This window comes from Passer domesticus, chromosome 1 (assembly GCF_036417665.1).
Source record: "Passer domesticus isolate bPasDom1 chromosome 1, bPasDom1.hap1, whole genome shotgun sequence".
In the NCBI taxonomy this organism is placed as follows: domain Eukaryota; kingdom Metazoa; phylum Chordata; class Aves; order Passeriformes; family Passeridae; genus Passer; species Passer domesticus.
This window is the reverse complement of record NC_087474.1, coordinates 75,458,291-75,477,861: the sequence shown is the minus strand read 5'-3', so window position 1 is coordinate 75,477,861 and position 19,571 is coordinate 75,458,291. Positions and strand designations below refer to the sequence as shown.

Sequence of the window (19,571 nt, the reverse complement as noted above, 5' to 3'; positions counted from 1 at the left end):
AACGAAGCTTTTGTTTTTTAACCAAACCGTGGTTAACAGCCACGTTTTGTCATAACACAAACTGCTGGAGCTGTCAGTGGGATGCTGCGAAGAGATTAATGAAATCCTCAGGATGGATGGGTCAAGCTTGTGGCCAGCCATCAGTGGTATGCATTCTGGATTGTGTGGAGAAGAGGCTTCACCAGGCAGGGCTGAGGTGACATCTGGTTTGCTTTGAGGGGGATGGCTGGGTTTTGGAGCAGGCTGTGGGCTGTAGGGGCTGATGCTGGGAGAGGGAATGGGTGACACATCTGGCGGATGTTGCTGCCCTTCAGCTTCTGACCCCCCAGAGTTTTAAGAGACTGGGCTGTTTCAACACTAGGGTGGGATTTTTTTTCTTCTTCTTCTTTTTTTTTTTTTTTTTCCCCTACTTTGGAATATGCAGAAAACAGGGATGTTTGCCAAAGCACCAGTTTAGGAGGGCAAGTGGTGTTAGCTTCCAGATGCTTGTCCCACCTTGGCTGTATCTGACAGACTGCTTAATTTTACACAGCCTCAAGTTTCCTGCCTTGTGCACAGCTAAACCTGGCACCTGGACTTGAGTCTAAAGTGCAGGACTGATTTGGTGGAAGAGCCAGCAAAACCCTCTGTGATTTCTGGTACCTCTTGGGAGCAGAATTCCATGTAAACAAGACCTTTACAAGGGGAAGGAAGAAATGAGTTTGTCCCTGAAAGCCGATCATTATTTAAACAGTTTCTTTCTCGAAACTTCCATGCCCTCACCCAGAGAGGTGTCAGGTCAGGACTAGGGAAGGCAGTTTATGGTTGATCAAAGATGTTAGTCCTTGGTTTGGACCATCAGTATGTTTTCAAGTGTAAATATCCTGCTAATGCAGACCTCAAAACACTCCCACACTGTCCAAACAACTGATCTATGAAAAACACAGTGGCCTGTGTTAGTGATCAAAGGAAGATACGGTACATTAATGGTCAGTTTATTAAACAGTTTCGTTTGCACCCAGAATGAAATATGGGAACTTGATGGTCAGGAAGATTCCTCCTACATGAAAAAACATGTGTGGACATTAATGTGCCCTGCAGAGCAACTGTCTAGGGACCATGTTCCTGTTCCACTGAACACAATTCCTTAAGGGTTAAGGCGCTTGTTGGTTTTAGCTGCCAGTTATAGTGGTAATAAAGTCTTCCTCTTTGCAACAGGATATTTATACAAATGTGATCCGAGCTTCTAATCTAAAGGGCAAATTGATTCAACTGCAGTGTTTATAGCTTACAAAATAAATAATCCTCCTCGACTGGGTTTTGGAATGGGTTGTGTAATACAAATGACAAAGCTAGCATCAATCTGTTTCAAGTTGGGGTCAGATTTGTATATAGTGTGCATATATTTGTATATGATGGAGCTGTTTCCATGATGCTATAGAGAGGCATCTGTCCGCATCTCAGTTCAGCTCCCACTGCGGGTATGTGATTTGTTGTGTTTTAGGCTGGTTGGTTTAGAGTAGTTTGAAAGTCAGAGTTATTCTGGGTGAAACATACTGGTTCCGTAACCAGCTGGCATTTTCTATCTAAACTGAAGAATGCCATATCCATATCAGTGCCTTATTTTTTACTTAATGGACAAAGATAAATATTACCCCTTTGTCCTCTCCCCCATCTTCGTGCCTCAAACTGCATTTAAACTCTGAATTGTAGTACTATAGCTGTCACTACAGCTGGAGTGCCCCTTCTCCTTATAGAATTGTAGTAAAAAGTAAAAAAAAAAAACAAACTAGATACATTTCTTAGTCCTATGACTTGGGATGATTTTTTTCCTTGTCTTTTTTTACCAACTTTTTTTTTACTTCCAGTTGGTAAAATATTCATTCCTCATATCTGTAAAGCTCAAGACCTTAAGCTGAATGGGTTGGCACCCAGATATTTGTGTTGATTTTACTGAGCATTATCATGGGTCTGTAGGTTGAACTTGCCATAGTCTTGGTGTCTTCTAGTTCTAGGCTCTGATTTTCCACCCTTTGCCAGAGGCAGCTCTGAAACCTGGGCTTCACCTTGCTGCTCTCTGGTGGGTCTGGAAGACTTAACCCTCTGCCCTTGGAGACTTTACTGCCAGAGGCAATGGACACAGTGTTACAGCACAGCCTTTTCAGCAATGTGTTATTTTTTACACAAGAGCCATGGAGGTGCCACGCTGAGATTGTTCATTCCTTCTTGTTCTTTTTCATGTCTGGACGCATCCAGGATGGCTTTCTCCTACCTATGCTGAATTGCAGACCTCCTCTAGAATGTTCCAAAATCTCCATTCCATGCTTTTTTCCTCTGTTGGCTCTCATTCCTTGCAAATCAGTGCCCAGCTGCTGGTCTTCTCTTCCACCTTGGAAGCAACTTCATTTGTAGGTTGACATTTCTTCATATTTCCTTCCTTGTTTCTGCGAAACTCTTACAGGCTGTGTACCTCTCTCCTGGCCTTCTGCCCACAGGTGGCATTGCTTCTTCAGGACAGTTAAACTGAGCCTGACTTCTCATGAAGCAATAGAGACTGCCTGTGCTTTCCATGGCAGCTCACTCCAGGTGCTGGCATTCCCCTGCCTGAGGCTCTCTGTACAGGGGAGCACTGGTAGATTAAATTCCCTGCTGTTGTTAGGTCCCACTGTTGTTAAATGCTGCTGTTAAGTCTTTGGAGTGCTGGTCATTTAGATACACTAAGTTGTTAAGGTTTTGTATTGCATCTCTTGGCAGTACCTCGTGCCATGGGAGCTCCACATAAGGTCCATTCTATAAGTAATAAACACTTTTAAATTTGAAGCAGTGCTTACATCTACTGCAGGATGGGGGATCTACAGGTCTGAAGAGGCTGCAGTTTCAAAGTTTTATCTATGTGGAGCTCCATCCAACTCTGCAAGACCAAGTCAGTTGTGGGTAAGGGTTATTTGCCCATTGCAAGTAGATAAGAGCAAATAATCTTGCTGGTTTGCTATATATAGAATAGAATACAATTTTTACAGAAAGTTGATGTCACCACCAACTAAAGACACTGATCCTGAGGTATGCAGAAGAATATTTAGAAAGTGTATTAATTAAAATGTAGATTCCACACACTTCTGTGCAAAATTCCCTTTTGAGAAATTGCTGCTAGGCAGTCTAGACTATTATGTCAACTTGTCTTTGAAGAAAAGTAAACAAAAAGGTTGAGCTGAGGAAAGTTTTAGAGACTTATAGTAATTAATGTTTTGGTAAATGGCTGTTGATGCGTAACAATCCTTTAAACACCTGGGTAATTGCAAGCTTTGAAGTTGGGCCAAAAATGTTGTTCCAAGACATGTAATTAAAATACAAGACCTTTAACTTGGTCATTTTGAAGGTGAGATTTCTGTTTGTTCTCACTGTCTCCCTGGTAAACCTTCTGTCTGCTCAGGGAAAGAAGGCCAGGGAGGGTGGGAAAGTAAAAAAACTAGTTCAACAGATGCTTCTTTAAATTTAGCTTTTTATAGCTTTGGTGTTTTTCCTGTAGCAAAGTTCCATGTTGTAATGTGTATCCAGAACAGAGAAATTATTTTAATGTGAACATTTCACTAAGTATAGCAACTAAGAGAAACCACTTGACCTGGTTACTAATTTGACTGAATTCTAATTTAATTAGTGTTCAATTAAAAAGAATTAACACCTAGAGACGTTCTGTTGAAAGGTTTACACAGAGGTTTCAGTTAAAAAAATATTTATCTTAGAGAGGGAAAGCACTGAAGCTAAATGCAAGCTGTTTCTCCTATAAATGCCCTGAGCACATGGTTGGGATGCTGGCATTAAGAATAGTAGTTATATTTGATATTTATATCTGACAAATCTGCTCTCTGAGGACACTGAAGCTAAATCCTGCCTTCTGAATTACACAGGCCATATTTCCTCCAGTAAACTGTGTACTCCGTTCTGTTTATTGCAGCCACTTGTGATTGCTTTGTTGACCTTTGCTTTTCTGTCCTTCTCCAAAGTCTTCTGAAGGCCATGGAAACACTGCCTTTTATTTCTTGAGACTTGAGCCATATTTCAGGGCCTTGATGAAGAGCAAAGACCTCAAAGACCTCCTGTTTTGAGCTGGGAGTCTCTAATTTGCATCTTCCTATTTAATATCCTCTCTTTTATCAGGAAAGTTGTTTCAGCTCATCACCTCAGTTTCTCCCATTCACTTGCTTCCCTATAATAATAAAAGGTTAATACATAATATGCCTGCAGCAGCCTTTCTATGGAAATCAATAACTGGACTCATCCAGATGGTCAAGCACACTGAAAATAAAGATGAGAAAGTTGGGCTCATTAGTGACAGTGAGGTGGCAGTAGCTGTGTAGAAACCCAGAGGCGGGTTTAGACAGAGAGTATGAAGAAGCTGCCTGTTTTGGTGATGAAATGTATCTTCTGTATACTGAATTTTAAAGGAGGTGCCAGAGGTTCTTTGATGTCCTTGACATCTGGGTTTGCTTGGGCATGAAACATTTGGACTGACTCCGCTTTCTTCTGCCAATGTTAAGAGCAGATACTTCTTCCTCTCTCTTCAGTGCTGCTGGCTCAAAAAATGTCTTCCAACCTTTATTTTTCTAGTTTTTCTTGTTCCTCACACTCTCTTCCTGTTTCACTCAGGTTCCATCTTGCCTCTGTTGTTCTGAAAAGCTGAAGCTTTCAGACACCCTTCCATGAATGTGACCACATACAGAGCTGCTGCTTCCTCTTGGAAGGCCACTGCCTGCCTCACTGCACAGGATCAGTGCTGTCATTTAATGACTAGAAATTCAATACTTTATTTTGTGTCACTTGTTCAGTATATTTCTCAATTTCTTGTTCACTCTTAAATTTTGCTTCAACTGTGGGTTTGCAGCTACTTATGTGTAGTGCTCTTCAGCATGGTGTTTGACTGCTTCCTGAACTATTTCTCTTTTGGACATGGCTATAAGGCCTCATTCTTGTTGTGCAGATGAAAATCTTTGTAATCCCTTTTTCTCTGCCAGTTTTTAATCCAAGGTCTCTCCCTCTAGTCCTTGCATGTCTGCATCCCCCACGACTATAAAAAACCCTCCACCTTTCCCTATCTACAGAGGTATTATTTCTCTTTGACAAGGGGCTGAGATGGCATGTTCTTTTCCTTTAACCTTCCTTCCTATTTCTCTTTGACCAGAGGCTAGTCTGGGAGATTTCCCAGTGTCCATTTCAAGATCAGACATCATATGGCTTTTTTTGCAGGAGTAGCAGGGGTATCTCTTAGCCACACAGCTGTAGGAAAGAGCAGATTCCCCTCAGGTGATTCATGGTGTTTGGTATTTGGGGGAAAGGAGGGGAATGTATGTTCCCTGCATGCAAAAAGTCCAGAAAATTTTGTTGCTGAGAGCTGAATCTCTGTTGAGCCTTTGTGGGCAGCAATTTTCAAGTACTTACTGCTTGGCCAAATTTGATTTTCTTAAGGTGTGTGGGGGGGAATGTAAGATTTCTGTGACATATAAATATATTTATATATAAAGGCATGGTTAAAGGCACAGAGTTAAATAGTTGGGAGGGTTTTATATGTGAGTAAATTTCCTCCCTCCCTCTTCTTCCTCCTTAATTTTGTCTTTGGAAATAGGTGACTGGATATTTTTTTAAAACCTTCATGCCAAAATGGAAACTAGTAATGATACACAGTTGCTGAGGCTTGGGCAACAAATATTGATTGAAAAGAGGCTTAAAGAAAAGGTACTCAGATGTGTTGCCTACACATCCACTATGCCCTAAAATACTTGTGGGGTGAATCTTCATCCGGTGAACAATGCAAAGTCATCTGAATAGCAGAGCTGATTGAAAACCTGTCCTGTATGGGACTTTTTGCAGAGACTTGACTGGAAAGCTCAATGGTCCACTTTTCTTCATTTTACAAAGGAATCAAAATCTTTCCCCAAAGGGAGAGTGACAGTGGGATAAAGTGGCTCGTTCTTCTTTGGTAGAATTGTTCTTTGGTCAGGCAGTTTTCTTACTATATTTGTGGAGGATACTAAAATGAGGGATACCCACTGGGGGGCAAGTCTGTATTTTAAGTAATCTAATAATTGTGGAGGTTCAGTCTGAGGTGGCATGGGGGAAAATTTGATTTGGTGGAAAGGACAGTTGTATTTGGACATGAAAAATCATTGAAATTTGAATGACTAGGGAATTACTGTGTCCTTTTTGCTTCAGCAGCATGAATCCAAGGATTATAGCAGATCACAAGGTGAACACATGAGTTAACAGTGTGAGTTTTGTGAAGAAGCCAAAATCATATTCTGAGGTGTGGGAGTAGAGACACAGTCTGTGAGATGTATCAAGATTATCTTTCCACTGTACTCAGCATCAGTGAGGTCTTGATCTGAGCTGGGTCAATAAGAAGCAATGAGAGAAGTCAAAGTCTATGAAACAGGGCTTGTTAAGGAGAGACTGAAGATATTATTATAATAAAAAGGGGACATTGTTGTGGCATTTAAGTTAGATAAAAGAAGGGGGAGAACGGTCACATGAAGCCCATTCAGTTTCCTGGAAAGTTGAGAGAGTTCTTGAGGCTGGAGATATGTGAGATCAGGTCAGGCAAACATCTCTCAGGAACAACATGGTAGTAGGTGATCCTGCCTGGAGTTCAGGGGAGTGGGCTAAATGATGCCATGTGGAACATTTTGGCTTTACAGCTCTCCGGTGTCCAGGTGCCTTCCCAAAGGTCAAGACAGTGGAAATGTAAACTTTTGACCTCCTCTTTGTGGTTTTTTTAGACCTGACTACTCCTGTGTGTGTGTTTCAATGTTCAGAGGGTTTGCTCTGACAGAGTTCCTTGTGTAGAGGAGTTACAGAGATCAGGAAGCAGTTGGTGTGAGGAGGAAGGTCAGAACAGGTGCTAGGAAAACCCCTTTTCAGATATATTTGACTTCAGGCATTGGAGAGGCCCGATGTTTAAGTCATATTCAGAGGTGGGAATGATGTAGAAGTTCATTCCTCTCTTAAAACTGGAGAGGGAAAGAGTGGTCACAGCTGCAGCTGCTGTTTGCAGTTGCCTTTAAGCAACATTTCAGTTTAAATACCCTGCCTGGGAAAGCCCAAATCTCTCAACCTTAGAGTTTCAAAAACACGTAGCAGCTGACCAGCCGTAGCTGCGTGCTGCTGTTGGAGGTGAAGGTCAGAGTTGCTCCTGAGCCCTCTTCCTGCTGGAGGAATGGTGGCAAAGACTCCTGTGGGAAAGGCTGCTGAGTCAACCACAGTGTGCAGCTACCAGTGAGGTGGAGGAAAGCCTCCATGCTGTAAAAATAGCTGCACTAGAGCTCTAGTACACTTAAGTGCTTACTTTTCCATGTGTGATCTCACGCAAACCAAGCTGCTGGGCAGTATGACATAGCAGTTGGCCAAAAATAAAACCATCAATTTTTTTTTCTGAATTTAACCTTTGGTGGGTAGGAGAGATGGGTACCTCGTTTCCTCATTTGCGTTGTTAGGAAAAAAAATCCAGTGGGGAAAAGAGATGTAGATGGGATTGACACCTGGTATCCATTTTGTGATGATGGCCACAGGTAGAGGGTAGGAATTGTAGCTTTCTTGCACAGGAAAGTTACATCTGTAATACAGTAAGAAAATGTACATGGGATTTCTCTGGGTGTTTCTGCAGCTGATTTCATTGAATAGAGTTTGGTTGAGTACTTGGTGCTACAAAAAAGTTGTTGACTTAAAAGCATTTGAAGCTGAAGCTCATGAAGGTGGTGCAAGACCAGCAGCCTTGGAGCAAGGCATGCAATTGTTGTTAATAAGCCTCAGAAAAAATGTCATTAGAGGCCTTTAGAGGTTCATTTTCCTTCACTTTTTGATGCTTGGCCAGTTGTTTATTTGGGTCTTTATTTTGGTCAGTTAAGGTAAGCCTGTATTTATGTATGGGGAGCTTAAACCATGATACCCCTGTGGCAAAAGCCATAGAATGCCTGGTCATGCTGGTGGTTCCACTGGCTATTAATGTACTAAATGTATGAATGAAGTAATGTCAGAGCTAGCAGTACACTTTTCAGGAAGAAGAGTGCCTTACTAATCCCTTGCTGGTGAAGAAATGGACAGCCCTGAGGAGAAGGATTGCTTTCCTCTGTCTTAGAAAATGGTGAAAACCTTTATAATCCTGAATTTCACATGTGGAAGTACATGCCTTTCATGGCAAAACTCTGGATACAAGTGGGCAGATTTGAGCCATTGTTTTGTTTTAGACATTAACATAACTTAGAACTATTTCAGATTTTGTTTCTGTAATAGCAAAAGCCAGGAGAGAGAATCCCCAACCTCACAGTCTTGTCACTACCCTTCTCTGCAGGGCCTCTGACCTGTTTCTGCTGGACACGCGGGCGGTGTGGGCGTCGGAGGAGGGCTGGCTGGAGTTCGACGTCACCGCCACCAGCAACATGTGGGTGATGAACCCCCAGCACAACATGGGACTGCAGCTCAGCGTGGTGACCCGGGATGGTAGGTTATGGGCCAGGTAGCACAGGTCACCCCTCAGTCTCTTGGATCTAGAAGAGGTGCTAAAAGAACTCTGCTGGGATGAGGCAGGCTGAGCGCTCTGCATTCCTAAGGCAGCTGCAGCCAACACCACGAGCAAGATGTCTGAGGGCACAGGTGGTGGGCTGTTGGTTCCTGGCTGTCCCATCATGGACATGTCTTTCCCCATAAGTGAGGTCGGCTGTCCCTAGACCGTACCAGGCCAGCTGGTGGAGGTGGGTTTGGGTAGGGCCTCAGTTTCTGGGTTGGAGGTGGGATGGGGCATGGAACTGGGATGCCATGTGGGTTGAGGTTTGGGGATGAGAAGAAAAGGCAGAGGTATGTGCTGTGTGGGTTTATGTCAGCTGTCCTGGCTGCTGTGACTGCTGTTGATCTCATCAAAGATGATGTGGGAGCACTGCTGGAGAAACTATGTGGTTGCTGTGTGGGGCAGCTGTAATAGCAGCATTTCACAACTTACAGAAACTTTGAAGGGTAGAAAAGAAAATAAGAGACTGCAAAAGAGCATGAAATTGAGTGTTGGAAGATAAGCAGTGGAGAGGATCTAAATGAGCAGAAGGTGACAGTGACATCTGTCTTTACAGGAACCAATCTCCAACCTTGTTTTTTTTTCTATTGCTTCATGCTGCAGTTTAGTACACCTGTGATGTCAAGTTAGACTGGAGGGCCCGTCCACTTCTCCATGAGGAAATGTTAGTGCCAAACTCTACCTCTCCAGCTGGGCTGAGAACCCATCACTGTGCTCCTGGCAAAAGCACACCATCTCTTTGCCCTCTGCTGTCCCTAGACATCTCCTAATCTCATGTCTGCTTCTTGTGTTTCACAGGCAGCAGGACTGATGTCATGACGCATCAAGTTTAGTGTTTTACATATCTGTCTATATAACTTTACTACCAAATGGAACTAGAGATGCCAAAGGGGCACCAAGGAAGCAGATGCTGCAGTGAAGTCTTGTCCAGCATGGGTGGAGAGCTGTCATAAAAACATCCATAGGTCGTAGTGTCAAGAAAGAAATGTTTGGTGTTTAAAGAAGAGTATGAGCAAGAAGAGAAGAAACGCTGGTTGCTGAAAGGAGCAATGCAACTGCACCGTTTCTCTAACTTTTCTCCCTTTTCTGTTTGGCTTGAAGGTTTCAGTGTAAACCCTAGAGAAGCAGGGCTGGTAGGGCGAGATGGCCCCTATGACAAGCAGCCTTTCATGGTGGCCTTCTTCAAAGTGAGCGAGGTTCACCTACGCACCACGAGGTCAGCGAGCAGCAGGCGCAGGCAGCAGAGCCGGAACCGCTCCACCCAGACTCAGGACGTTTCCAGGGTGTCCAGTGTCACAGGTAATCATGGAACAGGGGCAATCAATCATGCAGCACGAGCTGGGATGATGTCTTGTATTGGCTCTGGATGCTTTGGAGGGCAGAAGCAAGAAGGGGGTCGTGAGGTGGGATGCTCTTCCTTGGGGGAATAGGTTACATCTGCAAGATTGTAGGAGAGAAGGACTCACATAATGAAACTTACAGGAGTCCTCTTGAATCCAGCATAGAGTCCAGACCCCCATGTGAAGTAGCATCCATTGAATTCAAGGTGGTGAGGTATTTTAACCACAACTCTTGTGCTTGCAGGTTGTTTGCTATGCAGTATTTGTCTAGAATTGTGCCCTGTGAAATCCGGTATTTCAAAGCCTATCTCTGTATACACTGAAATTTATGGTGTTGCATGTATGCATTCCCAACAGAGTCCTCTTTCAGTTTTCTTTGGAAAAAACATGGAAGAACAGCATGAGATGCTGTATTTTTTTAGTCTTGTGAGAACATCCGTGTACACATGGTGAAGTACCTTTCCAGGCAGGCAAAGAAGTTTGCCTTTTTGCTGTGGACAAGTTGCATGTTGCAGGTTTTGTACAGAAGCCTTGTTGGTGCTTTTGTGGGCTGGTGGTGCAATAGAGTAACAATTACATTTTGGCAGCAATTGAGAGTTTTCTGTCTTCTAAGTCTTGTCTGTTTTCCATCACCACAGTGCTACAAGCCCTTCATTCATTGAGTACCTTCTTTCCTCTCAAACATTTCAGCCTATTCCAAGTTGCTTGATTAATTTGCTTATGCTGCCCCCTTCGTTTCCAATAGGATCCCTGCTTTTCCCATGTCTAGAAATGACTATGCCCCAAGGAAGAGGGGCAGCTGTATTTTTTTAGTCTATGTCCAAACACAGCAGAGGGAGATGAGCCAGCATTCCTGGTGCTTAGCTGGTGGGAATATGTAGGCTGTTCCCTGCGCTTGCATGCTTGGGTTGTGGGTGAGCCATTGCTTGCACCCAAGGTGGCTCCATGCTGCAGGGAGCAGAGCCAGGCTGGGAGCCCTTCCAGGGCTGGCAGCCAGGGTTTGTGCACGGCCGTGTGTTGACTCAGCTCAATTGCTCCAGCCCCCTGTGGTGATGGACTTGCCCTCTGGGCTGGTGTGTGCCAGCAGCATTTGGCCTCTGCATGTCCTTGTGGTGCACGCTGCAGGGTGGCTGTGGGTTCCAGTGCCGTGCCATGCTAGTGCCAGACACAGCTTGGTGTGAGATATCCTTTGTGGATTTTAAGGGCAGGAGGAACAACTCGGTTCTGCAGCCCAAGCTCTCTGGGGGAGGCTGGCCAATGCCAGTGTGGCATTTCTGGAGGAGTTATCATCTAATCTGCCATAGGAACACCTTCTGTGGATCTAAGTTGCTGAGACCTCCTTTGGTCCTCCTGCAGGTTTCTGCGCTGCAGTTTTAAAGCTAGGCATCGTAGCTGCTTGCTGACTTACTTTCCTGCATGATGAGCTTGCCAAGAGCACAGGTGGTTTATTCAGCTGGGTGTTGTAAGCCCAGCTGTTATGCAGGCAGTTCTCCCACTTAGGTAGGCTCAGCTTCTGTGCTCCCTTCACAAGAGCCAATTTTTGTAATGCATTCACGGTGCTTTGGGAAAGTTACGTGCTGCATTGCTGTTTTGTGGTGCTAGTGGCACTTGGAGTCAGGATAAGCTCCAGATTTCTCTCCCTGGCTCTGCAAACTTCACAGTGCTGAAACAAAATTTTCACACTATTAAATCAGGTGATGTGACTCAAAGCCCCAGAGGGAGCAAATATGTTGGGCAAAAAGGGCTATTTGTACTTTGCTGCTTTCCTGACTACACCACACATCAGGTCATAAAATTCTAAAATGACAAAAAGGGAAAATAGCTGGCATTCTGTGGTCTCAAGGGTTTTTTTTGGGCCAGCTTTAATTTAAAACCTGGAATTTGGCAGCACAGTAGTCAACAAGGTATAGTTTAGACTGTGGATTTAAAGCAGGGGAAAGGAGGGGAATTTAAAGTTAAGATGTATGTTTGGTTGGTTTCTGTGTTTAGAAAAGAGAGACTACATCATCTTATTTTCCTTTGTAAGTGTGACACTCTCAGACTCTGTTCTCTTTAAGAAGTGGTTGATTTAACAGCCCAAGAGGCACCAATGACCAAAAAGTGTTTTTAGCATTAGAGATCACAGAGCTTTTTTCTTTTTTTTTTAACCTGGGAGGATAAAAAAATCCTGATGCATAGTGGGGCTGAGGAGGCATTTGCCCCAGGATGAAGCAGAAGGCAAGCCCAGGGATTATCCTGAAGGCTGTCTAGCTCTTCTGGGGGTGCCCTGATGCATCTGGACCCAAAGTGGGTGCAGAACTGGGATGCTGCAGTTCCCTTCTGTGCCTCTCCTCACCTGTTGTGTCTCATGTCTTGTCAAATTTTTGGTTGGTGCTCTTCCCCAAGGTGGGATTGCAGCTCCCTACCAGGACTTGAGAGCAGTTTCTCTTCTGCAGAGCAAGACAGTTTTTAGTTTTGATGGGGTTTTTTTGTAGACTCCAACTTCCTTCCTTTGTGGTAATCAATACAAAGGGTTTTATTTTTTCAATCCAAAAAAAGAACCCCTTTCCCAGAAGATGCTGTGAGTTGTTTGGGGGCAGTATGTTTTAAAAAGCCCCAATTACTGTCTAGACAAGTGTTTCAATCAGTTTGGAGTGCATGAAGTATGCTGTGGGGCTGGTATTGGACCTGGGGAGGCAGGGAGTTAGGTGAGGGCATGCTGCTCTGTGTGGAAAGGGACCCCACTGTGCTCCCTTTGGTGTGCAGTTGTCCTGCAGTCAGTACCAGGAGTTCAGATGCTAAGGCTGTGTCTGTGGCGCAAGGTTCTCAATAGTCTGTATTTTTTTTTTTGCCAAGAATGCTTATTTCCATGTATTATAAACACATAATTATCACTGGCTTATATAAAGCAGAACTGAGCAACCCCCATGGTTATAAACTGCTTTAAGTCCTGCGTCAATGCATTCCTGGAGCCTCAAAATTCTTCTGCAGAAGGAGGATGAGCAGGAAGAAAAGGGAGTATTTTCATCTGCTGAGGCAGGAAGTCACACGCCAGGTCTGGCCCCGGACATGGAGGGACATGGTGGGAGGGAGGAGCCTGTAGGTGTTTCTTTGCTGTTGTCTGCAGGGCCAGGAGGCCCTGGCTCAGCTGGCTTGCAGTGGCTTGAAGTCGTGCTCTCAGACTCATGCTGACCCTCCAGCTGACCAAAGAGATGGGACTGTCCAGCAGAACAGGCGGTGAACCTCTGCCCTTCAGCCAACTCCATAATTTATGGATTTTGCACAGGGCTATCTCTTTCTCCAGTGGCAATAATCCTTCTCTTCTGCAGGTCAGCCTCCAGGCACATCCGTTCCTGTCAGCCCCTCCTCATGGAGAGAATTTAAATGCCTGACTTTGGGCCGCACTTGCTGCCCAGAATGAAACTCAAGCCAAGTTGCTTTTCAGGTCCTTCTCTTTAATGCCCCCTGGACTGAAGTGAGGTGCTCTATGAGAAATGGAGAGGCCCTTCAAGTGGCCTTTCCTTCCAGCAGACATGCACTGCACCAGGCAGATTTCCCCATGTGTACGGGAATCAGATATTGCAAAGGGCAACATGCACAAACACTGAAGGCAAATACGGCCAAATGCTTTTGTGATGGCAAAGTCCTTGTTAATAAACTTTGTTATCTGGCAGCCAATCTTCCCTCCAGTATAGTTTTCCCCTCAGTGCAGTGTTTGGATGCAGACTGGAGCAGCATGGCCAGCATTTCTCTATGTGCCTTCACATGCGGGTTCATGTCAGCCCGACATCTCCCCTTCTTCCCACCCAGGCAGATCACTTTCATGTGAAGTGGGCTGTTATTAACTGTGTGATCAGTTTACACCAGCTTTATCCGGACAAATCACCAAAGTCAAACACCAAGAAGAAGGGGCTGGCCTTGGAGACCTCTGTCAAAGGTATTTGGAATCACAGAAGCAATTAATAACTGTGTGGAATTTGGTAAACTGGCACCTTGGGAGCAGCGAGGGTGTTCTCAGATGGATCGACCGCAGTAAATATTTATATGTTCTTTGCCAGCACTTAACGTGGGAGAGGTTATAGGAAATCTAAGGTGGGTGCCTAAGTATCTGTAGGAGGAAGACCATTAGGGTCAGGCTGTTCTCTCACCCTTTTCAGTAATACACATGCCAGTGTCCAGCCTTAAGAGAAACATCTGTGCCTGCAGAAAGTCAGACTTGGGTCCTGGTGAAGGCAGACAACACCAGAGAGACAAGACATCTTAGCTGTGCTGTTTTAACTGTGCTGCTCCGGGAGTTATTTTTATGTGCAGAACTAGGGGTTTGAGCTTTTTTTGAATCTCTGTTTTAGACAAAATTGTTTGCAGCGTGATTAAATGCAGTGCCTTGTAAGTGCCAAGTTAGTGTTTCTGAATTGGTATGTTCGGGGGCAAAAATAGAGACAGTTTTGCTAAACCCACAATGAGCCTACAGGAGCTCCCAAAGCAGCTCCCTAAACTCTCAGAGATGCTGAAGGTCCCTGGTGAGCAATCCCTGCCAGTTGTGCCGTGGCAGTGTGGGCCAGCCCTGTGGTGGCTGTTTGCAGCACCTCCCCTCTGCAGGCTGCCTGCTCGTGGCCCTCCTGGCTCCCTGCTGCAAGGCTGGCGGGAAGGGACACAAACCCCGTTGCCTCTTGGCAATTGGATCTTGCCATGCAAACCACGCCAAGTAGCAATTTGGGCTAAAACAGCTGAGCACGCTGGCCTGGGGTGGCTGATGCTGCTTTCCAGGCTGTGCAGAAAATGTGTTGTGGAAGCCAACTTCAGTAGCTCAGTGAGCTTTAGCTCACTGCCAAAACCCTGTGACTGTGTGTATTCCTCTTCTTTTCAGGCCCATAACTGATGGGGTTTCAGGATGTATGCCCCATGAAGGGCATATGCTGAGCCCCTAACTGTGGGGAATGGGTCATGGTTATATGCATCTGTACCTCTGCATCTTTTTCCCCAATTCAGAAAGCCACTGCTAAGGGTTGCTTAAAGGTTTGTAGCTTACCTAAAGTTGGACTAAAATAGCTTCCATAAAGCAAGCATGGTAGGCAAACACATAACAAGAAATGAGGGCAGAGGATCTTGGGGTGAGGGTTAAACAGCGAAGAGTGTAAAGCTAGGGAGAGGGGATGTTTAATGTGTTGACATTTAGAAAAGCAAAGGCTGAGGCTGGGCAAGTGAGGAGGTAGAGCTGTCTGCATCTGCCCTGGATGGAGAGCAGCCAGGGCTCCATGCAGAGTGTGAATCAGGTGACTGACCAGTGAGCTGAGGCGAGTTTTTGAGGTAGTGTGAGAGAGGGCACGTTCATAACTTGTTCTGCTTGGTGTACCTTGTTAAGCAGCTCTTTTTTTCCACCCCTGTGTTTTCTTAAACTTGTGATTGCTTGCAGCCTTCCTTCCCACTCCTGTTTTCTCTGCCTCCCTTGCCTTCTCCCTTTTCCTGTAGCAGATCTGGGTAAATTGTAGCTGGATTTGGAACATGGCACCATTTTACCCACTCAGTTGTGAACAGATCAACTCCACTGTCAAACACAGACGGTTTCCCTCTAAACAATCTATATATCCCATTGAAGAACAATGAAGTTGTGTTCTCAGGTGTTTCAATGAAAGCTGTTGATCACTAAAAGCATCTTCTCATATTTTTTTTCCCTTCATTATGACAAAATCATTTAGAAACATCTCATGCTAGAAATTTGCTCCTGGGCTGAGCCAGGGACTGGGAAGCTTCATCCGAAATAAACCACCACACCCTGGTTTCTGCTGGGTATGTCTGGTTTGAAAATGGAAAGCTTGAATAGAGGGACTCGCCTCCGTTCTTGCTACCGCGTGCTCCTGGAAGAGCGAATGTTTATGCTGCAGCAGGCTGTTAACCAGCTCTGCTCACCTGATTAAATCCGTGATTGAAGCGAAGCTATTCAAAGGCTGAAATGCAATCCTCAGAGTTTAAAACCCAACTGCTTCTAAAAACAACTCTCTAATCTTTGGTGGTTGGGAAGCTGGGTTTGAGGTGTAGAGTTTTTTTCAGCCCTCAGTGTTAACTGTACCCAGCTGTACTGCTGTGCTGCCCTTAATGTCAGTTGGATGTGCTTTTAGTATTATAGTTTTTCTTCTGAATAAATATTTGCATTTGTAGTTCCCAAACTTCGGGGGGGCGGGGGGAATGGTGCTGGAGGGAAGAAAAAGAAAGGCTTATTCAGAGCCAAAGAAAAAATCACTAAAAATATTTTTCTATCCCAGCTGCTGCATCTGGGGAAAGCTGCACTGGGAGGGTGCCCTTTCAAGCCGTGTTAGGGGCACCAGGGGGCTGGTAAGCAAAAAGATCTAGGGCAGCAGGGGGCAGGGGCATCAGCCTGTGGCATCTGCCTGCTGACAGGAGCGCCTTTACTCACAAATGGGAGCTGTGAGGGAGGAGAAGGCCCCTGTGGAAAGGCATGAGAGGAAAACATGGATGATGACCTGGCTCCCAAGCTGCTTGGCTGGATTTGTTGCCATCTCTTTCTCTCGTGCCTAGCATTGGGTGCAAAGCACAGATCAGCAGCTGTAGGTGGTGTCCAAGTCACCTCGCTGCAAGGGTGGTTTCTGTGGCTGCTCTGCTGAGGTCCAGCAGCACCTGAGGTGTGACAAAATCAGCAACCACCCATCAGGGTGGATCTGTGCAGCCACCTGGAGGTGAAAGGCCCCTCTGTCACAGCTCAGCTCCTCTGCTCACTGTGGTTTCAGGTGTTCACATGGAGAGCTGCCTCTCTTTCCAAATATAAATGGGAAATTCCACTCACTATCAATAGCTATGCTTTGTGGGATCATCAGGAGCAGCTCCTGCATGGTTGAAATGTCCCCGTACATTGTGCCGTGGCAAGGGATAAGGTCTTGGTCAGGGCTTTGCATCCTGTGTCCCCACTTTATTGACAATAAGGAGCAAGTGAATGGTGAGAGCATGTCAAGTGCTGTGTCATCTGCAGATAAGCAGTTTATGGACAGGAGAAATTTGTTTTTCAGAGCATGGTTTGTAAAGGTCCAAGGGCAGAGGTGGTGCCATGAGATGTGTGGGACAAGCTGGGGTAAGGTACAGAAAGGAACAAGGACGTGGCTTCCCTGCCTATGGGACACCTTAGCTGTTTGAGGACTTCTGCAGACTGGTGCAGGGGCACAAGGTGATGATTAACCTTCCTGGGGCTGTAATTCTCTCTCTCAGTGAGCTTCCCACCTGGGGCAGCACATGTCAGAAATGGGAGCCGAGAAAGTGGGATGAGTGTGAGCACCGGTGGGGATGCAGCCTATGCAGGGTTGAAGTAGATTTATTTTTAAGAAGTTGTTTTACTGGGGGTGTTTTCCAAGTACTTTCAAGACAGCTGAAGTAACTAGAACTGAGTCACTGTTATTTGGGTTTCTCCATTCCCACAGGCATCTTAAAAGCTTCAGCCCTGCTTTGGATGTCCCTCATCACCCCTTATCCTTTTAGCTGCTGAGGGAGCTCATCACTTCTCACTTCTGAGCCCACAGCATGCACACATCTGGCCAGATGTGCCCTCCAGCAATGCTCGGCCTGTTTTACTTTCTAAATTCTTGTTTTGCTCTTTTTCTTTTAACAGATTACAACAGCAGTGACTTAAAAACAGCGTGCAGAAAGCATGAGCTTTACGTTAGCTTCCAAGACTTGGGATGGCAGGTGTGTGATGTTTCTCTCTGGGTAAACCAGACATTTTGTTATGAAATGTTATCTAAACAGTGTCACGGTAATTCCACTCGAGTCTGGCATTATGCTTTAAAATGTCCCTTGTGCCTCCTCACTAAAACCAGTCACAGAGAAGGCAAATAAATATTGATAGTTGTGACATTTGATAAGACCCAGAGAAAGCTTGATACTTTATGGGATTCAAGTATACAGTCATTCTCTGTCCCTCATGGGAGTCATGGTATGGGCAAGGGCTTATATCTATGTACCGCTAATGATAAGGAAAACAATCTGATGTTAAGCAGTGATTTTAACTAAATTTTTTTCTAGTGTTCACCCTGATTTTAACCTTGGCCATTGTTTGAAATCCTCCACAATCCCTCCACAATGCCCACAATTAGCACTGCCTGCGGTAGGTAGACTGAAGACTGAGTTTAGTTGCAACACCATGAGGCCAGAAAGTTGTTTAGAGTAAGTTACTTAGGACCAGGCTATAGTGCAAACAAACATCATATTTCAAAGAATGCCCTCACCTTCTCTTTTTCAAAATTTTTTTTCATTCTTTCATCCAGCACTCGTGAGGGAGGTCCCATTTCTATCAGCTAATATTTTTACCAGGTTATAATTCAGGATGCCAGCGCTGTCCCTGCTCCTTCTGTACCCAACACATGCAAATTCTCTCTCAGCTAATGGGATAGCAGCATTTTTTGTAGCTCCTGTGTCAGCTCCAGCCCAGTAGCTGCAGCTGTGCTTGTGTGGTGACTCCATTCCCCATTTCTTATGGGTGACTTTTCCCTTGCACAGAGACATTACACCTCTTCCTTAATCTTACTTGCCCTGCTTTTGGATAGGAAGTGGATTCCAGTTGGGAAGTTCATGATCTTGAAGGCTCTGCCTTCACCATTCTAGTTGCAGAAAGGTAAGATGATGCCAAAGGAAGGCCACAGACCAGCAGGGCTCATTTTAAGAGCTGGAATCCATGTCCTACTTTTTGTAGGAAGATGATCAAGACAAGGCAAGGACTGCAGGCCCTCTGCAGTTGTTGGGCACTGCTGTTTCCTTCAGAACAAATTTGGTTAGCAAAGCTACAGCAACAATGTGTGTGGCTGTTCAGCCCTGCTGAAGCAAAATTCAGGCAAACTCAGGTGATTATCAGGTAGAGTGGAAATTGCCCAAGAGATACATGCACGTGAAACATACTGGTACACCCTTCTGAAGGGGGACCTGCAGAGCCCAACACCAAGGGAGGCCAAGTGTCTCCTGTTCCGTGGTGCTGCTTTTAATTTTCCTTTGGCTCTTTTGTGTCAGCAGCAGACAAGCTTCCTTTGGTGAAGAGTCCCCTTTTTGCCTAGCATGGCACTCAGATTGCCAGTGGGGCTACCTGCTTGCTCATGGGGGACTGTCCTGCCCCTCCTTTAGGAGTCTGGCAGATGTGGAGAAGATGTTAGGCAGCTAGGATTTCCACAGTGTCCTTAACAGAGTAGTATCCCTCTATAAGAGTGTATAAGCTAGGCTGTCTCTGAGGAACATGAGCTGTGGCTGTGACTCAACCTAGGAAAGGTATTTCAGCCAGAGGGCCTGCAGGAAATGTTGGAAATAAAGGCCTCCAAATCACTATCCCCACAAGGCAACCCAAGGAGACTTTTGGGGGTAAAGCCCTCTTAGTTAATGGTAGCTGAGCTGTACATAGATGTGCATCATTCTTTCGACATTAAAATCAGTGTGTCCATGGAAAAGTGATACACAAAAAGAAATTTAAAAAACCCAACTAAAACCCGAGGAGTTTCAGTGAAAACACATTTTCACCCTCAATGAAGAAGTTAGTGGAAAATTTTCAGCTGCTCTTAATTGTGTGCAGTTGTCTGTTGAACCACGTTCTGTTTGTTTCCCTAAAAAGGACTGGATAATCGCTCCAAAAGGCTACGCAGCCAACTACTGTGATGGGGAGTGCTCGTTCCCACTCAACGCCCATATGAACGCAACCAATCATGCCATTGTACAAACTCTGGTAAGTCCCCAGGCAGCTCAAT

The 19,571-nt window shown here is 45.1% G+C and overlaps 1 protein-coding gene across 1 annotated transcript in view; it reads left to right on the top strand.

Annotated features, from left to right (window-relative positions):
- Positions 1-19,571, top strand: part of BMP6 (bone morphogenetic protein 6) — an 89,515-nt gene that overhangs the window by 66,920 nt on the left and 3,024 nt on the right. Inside the window, exons 3-6 of the mRNA XM_064425182.1 lie at positions 8,315-8,463; positions 9,629-9,826; positions 17,459-17,535; positions 19,439-19,549. Of these exons, the coding sequence (XP_064281252.1) occupies positions 8,315-8,463; positions 9,629-9,826; positions 17,459-17,535; positions 19,439-19,549 (535 nt within the window). The remainder of the gene's footprint in view (positions 1-8,314; positions 8,464-9,628; positions 9,827-17,458; positions 17,536-19,438; positions 19,550-19,571) is intronic.